At 42.8% G+C, this 9,026-nt stretch overlaps 1 protein-coding gene across 3 annotated transcripts in view; it reads right to left on the bottom strand.

The window, feature by feature from the left end:
* kctd6a (potassium channel tetramerization domain containing 6a) overlaps positions 1-7,134 on the bottom strand; it is a 69,306-nt gene extending 62,172 nt beyond the window's left edge. For 2 of the 3 annotated variants that reach the window (XM_084316149.1, XM_084316147.1), the window contains exons 1-3: positions 6,997-7,134; positions 6,472-6,615; positions 1,095-1,264 (exon numbers count right to left, since the gene is read on the bottom strand). In XM_084316149.1, the coding sequence (XP_084172275.1) occupies positions 1,095-1,264; positions 6,472-6,474 (173 nt within the window). In that variant the 5' untranslated portion in view covers positions 6,475-6,615; positions 6,997-7,134. The remainder of the gene's footprint in view (positions 1-1,094; positions 1,265-6,471; positions 6,616-6,996) is intronic. The other variant, XM_084316148.1, reaches the window with a different exon arrangement.
* Positions 7,135-9,026: the final 1,892 nt, after the last annotated feature.

Here is a 9,026-nt window from a genome sequence, read left to right on the forward strand (position 1 = left end):
GCTGCAGTCTATAAATTGGAGAGTTGTTTTCTTGTTCTCATTCAACTCGTGAATTATCTACTCAGTCCAGGAGGAGTGTGAAATTCACAGCATGCGCTTTTCCGTAAGAAAACAGCGGAGATTAATTTGTTTGGTTTATAGAAAAGGGTATTTATTGTCATTTACTTGAAGCTTTGTTTAGCGTGGATGGGTTCTTACCATACGACGTGGAGGTGTGCTGGCTTATTCCCGTTGCATGGTGTCCTGGTTTCCAATTTCTAAAGTTTCAAATCCGTAGCGCTTGCAACGGTCAAAAACCGTCTGGGCTGCGTGCCTTGCATTTCCAGTGTCGTGTTTTACTAGCGCACCAGTCCCATTGATAAAAGTGTGTTCACACGCTCAGGTGCTGCAATCACCGGTTCAAAATGGGCTGGACCAGACACGCCTCCACGTTGTCGAAGCAACACGCATCCGAATCATAACAAATAAAAGATGTTATCAATCAAGTTCATTTAACTAAATAAGGGCGGCTACGTGGCGTAGTGGGCAAGGCGCTCGCCACAAATGACGGAGACGCTGGGCTTGCCTGTTCGAGCCCAGCGCTCCACATTGCTTTCAGTTTAGCTGGTCGTCCATACTAATACACATTGGCCGTATTAGGGGGTGGGAAACTGATGGGTGGGGATCGGGCGTTGTGGACAGCGACTCCTACAGGTCGGTTGGTGCGCCTGCGCAGTAGAATCAGGAAGTGTCGGGGGCAGCGTGAGCCTCCCACGCGTTACTCCTCGCCACTGAGAGATCGAGCTGCGCAGGTGAAAAGATGCGACTGCTGTTACCTCAAGTACCGGAGGGGACTCGTCCTATGTATGACTTAGTCCACATTGCAGCCGGCTTGTGGGAGGCAAGAAACAGCGTTCGTGACAGGGGAGGGTTGAATTGGATGATATGAAATTGGGATGGGAGAAAATATAGAAAATGGGAGAAAAAGTGGATAAAAACTAAAAAAAATATTTAACTAAATAAATAATAAGGACTGAATCTGGCTCCAACAAGGAGAAAACAAAGGCCTTCTTTAGACGGAAATAAAAAGGAATGGAGGAAGACTGTATCGTCACCTGAACAGCGGTCCGTCTCGGTCTATGAAATAGTTTCCATGGGCGTCTCTCATGGTGGGGAAGTCTCCGTCGAACATGGCTCCCAACATGGAGTCTGGGTAGCGTTTCAGGGTGGAGAGGGAGGTGGTGTAGACACACCCTCCAACGTTTAGCGTCACTGGCTCCGTCATCTGGACGACAACAACAGTCAGTCACTTGTCAAGATGTTTTGAAGGTCGTCACTGGTTCCATCATTTAGGTTAAAGAAAACTAGTGCTGTCAATCGATTCATCGCATTTTTTTCCCCTTTTCTAAATCTACCTTAAACGGATCTTTTTCAAGTTGTAATACTCTTATCAACATGAGTCAACAAATGCTTGCTTTATGCAGCCATTTAACACAAAAGGATGACCCTCATGCATTGCAAATTTGCATCAAATTCAAAACAGAGTGATGCACAAAATAACTTAAAAGAATGGCGAGGGCCATTTCATGTATGCACGAGGAGACATAATAATGATAATCTAGCGTTGATTTCAGGAAGATTCGATAATCAGGCGAAAAATTACAACGTGATAAGTGTATTCCACTAAAACGCTATTATCGCGTCTTTTCCTAGGATTACTAAGAATCACCAAAAGTAAAACTATACTCGTATTCAAAACGGTATAAAACGGAAATGTACGGATGAAAAAACAATCTGTTTTGTGCATGTTGACTGGAAGCAACTCACTGACAATCGACGGGTGTATTAGACCCATAGCTATAATAGAAGATATATTTTAAGCACTCGCAAATTTCGCAGTCTCCCCATTGATTAAAGTGATGGCGTTCTAGCGCCCCCTGGCACCCCGACCCCAGGCGCTGATTGAGTTAATGACGCATTACCTTTGACAGCCATAAAAAAAACACAACCCTCATCAAAAGGTTTTTAAGATGCAGTGTATAGGATTTAGGGTAATGAAATATCTGATCAAATGTTAGGGCTGTCAAAGCTAGCGCATTAATAACGTGTTAACGCAAATGCGTATTAAAGCCATAACCTCTCACATGGTACTGTGTGAGAGGGGGAGAGAGAGAACTATACAAAAGTATATTAGTCTGTTAACACTTTGAATGCCAGCCACGCTTTTTGTCGTTAGTTCATGCCAACCTTTGAGTGCCCGCCAACGCTATATAGCGTTTGTTTGTCGTATTTTTTTTTATTGGCGATTTGAATTCATATTTCATCAATCGAGCCTCACGCTAGTGTTGCAGAGTCTCTCTGAGCTCAATTGGGAAGATACCGCCCCCTATCGTCTCTCCCTGTGTAACTCCACCCCATTACTTTAGACTGACGAAGGGGGGGGGGGGGTCAGTTTCCTCATTTTACTTTTCCGTCAAGGCCAACTGAAGAATCCATTGTGCTCGCCGGCCCGGAAAACGCGTGGATTATGTATTTACAGTACCCAACACTGTAATCAATAAGCGTGATCGATATTTGGAATGGCGATCAGGAATTGGAATAATCTTTTTGGATAACATCTGATCTGAGGTAAGGAATTTATTTTACCAGTCTTAGGATAATCAGAGCTATTTTCACCTATATCTCAGCGTTTGCCCTATGCGTGTGTGTGTGTGTGTGTGTGTGTGTGTGGCTGTGATCGCTGATGAGGAAATGAGAGAATCGATTTTTCAGATCGCCTCTATAGCGTGCATAAGTACACATATACTATCGATAATCTAGCGTTTATTTGAAAACGATTCATAAATAGGCCGAAAAATTACAACGTGTTTGTGTATGCCAGAATATTCCAGTAAATGCCGTTCATCACGGAATCTTTATATTTTCCTTGAAAACATGTAGTGTACTCCACTGTCCCTATTTCGAAATGCCGACTGAGGTATGGACCAATCATAACTCACGTGATCCAAACATGGCGTAATGTACAGAAGTCGTGTGCGGTTAAATGCCCATGGCACCTGGACTCTCCAATTTTTAATAACCAGCAACTACTTGTTGGGCACAAGCCAGTTAGTATTCCTCAATGGCAAAGGAGGGGAGTTCATACTCTGGAGGATATTTATGATAAGAACGGCCTTCGAAAGAAATACAAGCTAGAAAAAGAATCTAAGATACTGAGATGGATAGCACACGACAACAAATTCAGACCAGGGATAGAAGACCATGGGTTCAAGAGGTGGGAACGGGGGGGGGGGGGGGGGGGGATAACAGCAATATGTACAATGATAGAAGGAGGGGAGATGCAGACTCTACAAAAATTGAAAGAAAGATACGGACTAGAGAATAGGGACCACTTTAGATATTTACAGATTAGGGACTACTATAACAAGGAAATAAAGCAAGATAGAGACAAAGAACAGAATGGGGTAATTAAGATAATGGTAAAGTCATACGAAGGACGGAAGGGGAGGGTGATATCAGCACTATATCAGGCAATAATGGACAGTAAGGGAAATACAACATTGTATGTGAAAGAAAAGTGGGAAAGAGAGTTGGAAATAGAGATAACAGAGGAGGAATGGTATGACACATGTAAGACACAACAAACAACCACAGGATCAAGGATATGGAGGGAGTTTGGGTGGAAAAATATAATTAGATACTTTATAACACCAGAAATACAGGGCAATTACACACCGGCAAAGAAAACATGTTGGAGGGAGTGTGGACAGGAAGGGGCGAACCATACACACATATTCTGGGGATGTCAGAAGATAAGGCACTACTGGGAAGAGATAGGAGGGATAATAAATGAAATAATAGGATACGAAATACCCCAGGGAGGCCAAGTGTTGTATTTGGGGAATCTGTCACAGGAAGGAATCCAAGGGGAAGACAAATATTTGATTAAGATATTGATAGTGGCAGCCAAGAAAGCTTTAACTAAACTGTGGTACAAGGTAGAAGTGCCGACAAAGGATCAATGGATAGAGTTGGTAGAGGGGATACAGGAAATGGAGAGAATCACACATCTGCTGAGGCTGCAGGAAGAAAAGTTTGAATGGAAATGGGGAAAATGGGAAGAATACAGGAGGGGAAGTAACGACATCACAGAGGTTTGAAAAGGATACAAGGAAATGAATAAAAATGTAAATAAATAATGCAAATGTAGAATGGACCGAAGGACCCATGTCACACTTTTTCTATACTCATTTTTTGTCTATTTGTTTTAATTTATGTACTGTGTATTGTCTATGAATGTTGTCTATGTATGTTGTTGAAAAAATGAAAATAAAAATGTAAGTTTAAAAAAAAGAACGGCCTTCGGGCGTTTCAGGACTTAAAAGAATTTTATGATCTTCCCGGCGAGTCTTTCTTTCTTTACCTTCAACTAAGGTCAGCGCTGAGGGCGCATGGCGTGCCGTGGGCTCAAGCTTTGCAACCACACCCCTTTCTCAGGCTCATAGTGGACAGGACGACCTCCAGAGGGTTTGTCTCAGACTTTTATACGCTCTTAATTCAATCCACGTATAAAAATGTATCATTGGATACAATCTGGTGTGTGGATATCCTGGAGTTGGACCCCGAGTTTGACTGGGATGATGTTTGGGCAAATGTGGCATTGTCTTCCCGCAACCCCAATCACCAGCAAATTAATTTTAATTATATTCATAGGACCTATCTTACACCTAGGAAGCTATTTGCTATGGGACTGGTAACCGACTCTCGGTGCACTTTGTGCTCTCAAAGGGCCACTGGCACTTATATGCATATGTATTGGGATTGCCCACCAGTGGCCCGCTTCTGGAGGTCAATAACGGACAAACTTTCAGATCTGTGTGGCTTAACTATCCCATTCACAGCTGTTACGCTACTCCTGAACGATATAACAACACTACCCGCGTCCGTACAACTAAAAAGGGTTGTCCTAGCGGGCGTCACAGCAGCGAAGAAGCTTATAGCATTGAGATGGAAGGAGCCTGAGAAGCTCACAGTGATTAACTGGTCCCTAACACTGTTGGATGTGATTTATCTTGAGATATCCACGGCGCGGGTGATTGGGGTGGGGCAGGCTGGGATTGACCTGTGGTTCGCAGCAGCTGAGAAGGTCAGGACCGCCGTGTGCGGCTGAGCGGGGTTGGGGTGCTTGTTCGGGGGAGTCCGGCGGTCTCGTGGGAGGGGGAGGAGGAAATGTCTTGTCTGTCTTGTCTTTTGTGTTGTCCTCTTGACTTTAACTTGGGATTTTATTGGGGGGGGGCTATTTAGCTATTTCTTCACTATTTGGACACTTTTACACGGTTCCTGTGAGTCTATGGAACACCTCTGTAGGTTTTTGTTTTTCAAGAAGGTTCATTGTTTTGTTTTCTGGTTGTGTGATCAAAAGTGGCGTTTTTCTACCTCAGGACCTTAGGCCGTTTTGAGGCTGGGCTCCATCCACTGTGTGACCCGGTGGCATCTGCCACATTGTTATGCAGCTGGGAAATCTCTGACATCACTGATATGCACATTTTGTGATGACTCAGCTCGGTGAGGGTGATTGTTGTGAGGTGAATTGGAAGAGTGGGCCTTTTTGAAAATTAGAGATATAAGTTTTATTAATATAGGGCCACACGGCCGGGAAACGGTGCTGAATACTGGGAAAGGCCATTTATTTATTAGATAGTACCCCTTGAAATTTAAGAGGTTGAACTCTGTTTTCTTTTTCTTTTTTGTCTTTATAATTTGTTATTTCTGTATTATTATTGTTTCTGTTATTTTCCTGTGGAGTTCTGTGTATTGTTATTGTGGTTATTGTGTTGTCTTGTTTCATGTAAATAATAATAAAAAAATTTGATTTGAAACTCCACACAGAAAGGCCTGGGAGATACCCCACCTGGGTAACTGGCATCATGGAAACCTGGTCCCCAAGCGGGAATCGAACCCTGGACCTTCTTGCTGTGAGGCGACAGTGTTTAACCACTACACCACCGTGCCGCTACCTGTTGTACAATGTGCCGGTAGTTGCGATGCGTTGAGGTCCATCGTTTTGTTTTAATGCTTAAAAAACACTACATTGTGTGAGTACTCATATTACTGAGTAATGTGACCTTCAGCAGGTCAATATGGCCATCTGTTGTTGACTATTGGGCAACAACGGATTTTGGTTAATAATTCCTTTCCATTCAATAATCATACATTTGCATAAAGCAAGCATATCTGCCCACTCCAATGTTGATAATAAGAGTATTAAACATTGTTTACAGATCAAATAAATGTGCAATTAATATGTGATTAATCACAGTTAACTATGGACAATCATGCAATTAAATATTTCAATCGATTGCCAGCCCTAATATATACTGTATGTATGTATATATAAAATATATTTGAAAGATTTATTTTCCAGGGACCCGCATCTGAGAAGATTTTGGTTACATATTACTTAGTCTAGAAATCACTCACACACACACTGACCATGTATCCCCTGTCACCATTCTCCACAGTCTCTTGCAGGCTTCCTGATAGCTCTCCTCTAGTCGCTCTCCCGTCTGCTTCTTATTATCCAGATGTCATCCTCCTTCCTTCCTTCACAGCAAGAATCTCCTTCTCCAGAAAGATCTGCAACATCAGAGGAAGATCAAACATGAGCTGAAACATCAACAACCACACGTGGCTAGAGCAAGGCACTAACACTGCCAGGGTTAAGGGTTCCATTCCCTGTGTAGCTCAATGTGTAGAGCAAGGCACCAACACTGCCAGGGTTAGGGGTTCCATTCCCTGCATTGCTCAATGTCCTTACATATCCAGGGACTTATGGCTGTTTCCTCCACAAATAAACTCTTACTCAACTAAGAATCATAGGACTTTGTTGATATTCAAAGGATTTTTTTCCATTCATTCATCTATTTAGCCAGTAGATGGGTTTGGTCTTAATAGTTTAGCATTTAGAAACGTATTTTCGTTGCACTGTACTTGTGCTGTATGATAACAATACATTACAGTTTGATGGGATGTTGTTGTTGATGAGGGTGACGTGGTGTTGTTGTTGATGATGAATGATGATGGTGACGATAGAATACATTGAACCATTATCATCATGAGGTTGCAGCTAAACCCTGCAAGCTAACTGCAGTAAACATTAACGTTAGCTAGCTAGCTTGTCGTCATGTGTATTGTGTAGCCTTACTACTAGCCTATACGTGTTTTTATAACAGATCATTCTGCAGACCATATGGTTGTACGTGTTCTTACCTACCAGGGTCTGATCCGTTTAGATGCGTCGCTTCCGGGTGATGGAGGTACAACCAGCCAATAGGGTCCAGCTGCAGCGCCGGAGAATCCTCTCACTGGGCAAGCCTGTGGCAGCCATAGATATATATAGAACACTAGATAGCTTACCTGTGCTGCCGGCCAATGGAGAGTGACACCATCGTAGGGCGGCCATCTTGCCAGGGCAGCTCAGCTACTGATAACACTATTTAAATAACCATAGATTGCTCAATTCTTTACCGATTTTCAAACTGGTTGGTTTGCTATAAACATCAAATATGTAGTTATGATACTGCATACTTATAAAAATGTTTTTTTTAATATTCTTTTTTACAAACCACTTGAATCATAGCCATGTTAATAATGCTTGTAATAAACCAAACCGTTTGTAAATCCGTCAATATTTCAGCGAGTTATGAGTATTTTTGTCTGTGCAGATCACTCACCCTCACTCAAGGCTGACTCGAGCAAGATGGCGGCGGTTTAGAGATGCTGGTGACTCCGCCTTAAGCTATCTAGTGTTCTATATATATCTATGGTGGCAGCCACGAACGCGTGTATCACTTCCGCAACGGATTTAGTCGGATTTCGGTTTCCGGGTTCGCCTGATTGGCCGCGACGGCCACGTGACCCGCCCCCCTATCCACCGCTGCTGCTGCCGCTGCCCTGTGTGTTGACGCGCGCAAGGCATGGACTTGACTGCCGGCCGTGAGATATGAAGACAGAGCCGCAAATTGAACATGCAGTGAGTCTGCGACGACAACAACCCAATAATCAACACTCGAAACAGCTTGCATTCTTTCATTTATTTGCATTTATCTTAAATTTTTTGGACCTTATAGTGTTCTTGTTCTGTTCTTGACTTATTGTTATGTTTTCTTCTTGACTTGTTTAAAGAAGACCTGTACGGCCCATGGGGACATTAACGTGTGTTGTCGGGCCTTATAAATAAATTTGATTTGATTTGATCTATTACCAGACAATTCCAACAGCAGTGGTGCCTGCTTCGATGCAGACCAGAGAAAGACTTTTGTCTTGTTTACATTCTCGAAGACACTCTGTTGTCACGAGACCGCCGCCATCTTGGTATAGGGGGGCCATACGGATTTATACCATCAAATGCATGCGTTGAGGTCCGTTTTTATTACATGTTTTATCACATTCTTGTTCATTTCATAACATTTTCATACGATTTGTTTTGAAAATATTGAGGCCAACATGGCATTTCACTATTTCGAAAGCCTTTCTGGTGATTCTAAGGCGAGATATTATTCAAAGAAGCTCCCCCTGATTGACTTGACATAATGTCCATACAAAACACATACAGACATGGCCATCTCTCGAATACTCAAATTGAAGCTGCTATGTTACGTTTTGTACTAATAACAAAACAAACACAGAAATCCAAATAGCAAGTTTTATACCATCACGGAGGAAAAAGTGGCTGGCGGCTAACGTTCGGCTAACTAGCTCTGGTGTTGTGGTCGTGGTAGCTACATGCTAAGCTAACGCTAATCACATCATATCGAACCGATAGGAGCTTATCTTATCTAATCTTACGTGGTGGTACCACGTGTGCCACTACCCGATCAAACATCCATGTAAGATTAGATAACATAAGCTCCTATCGGTTCGATATGATGTGATTAACGTTAGCTTAGCATGTAGCTACCACAACAGCAGAGCGAGTTAGCCGAACGTTAGCCACAGTCACTTTTTCCTCCGTGATGGTATAAAACTTGCGATTTGGATTTCTGTTT

This window comes from Notolepis coatsorum (assembly GCF_963971535.1).
Source record: "Notolepis coatsorum genome assembly, chromosome: 6".
NCBI lineage: Eukaryota > Metazoa > Chordata > Actinopteri > Aulopiformes > Paralepididae > Notolepis > Notolepis coatsorum.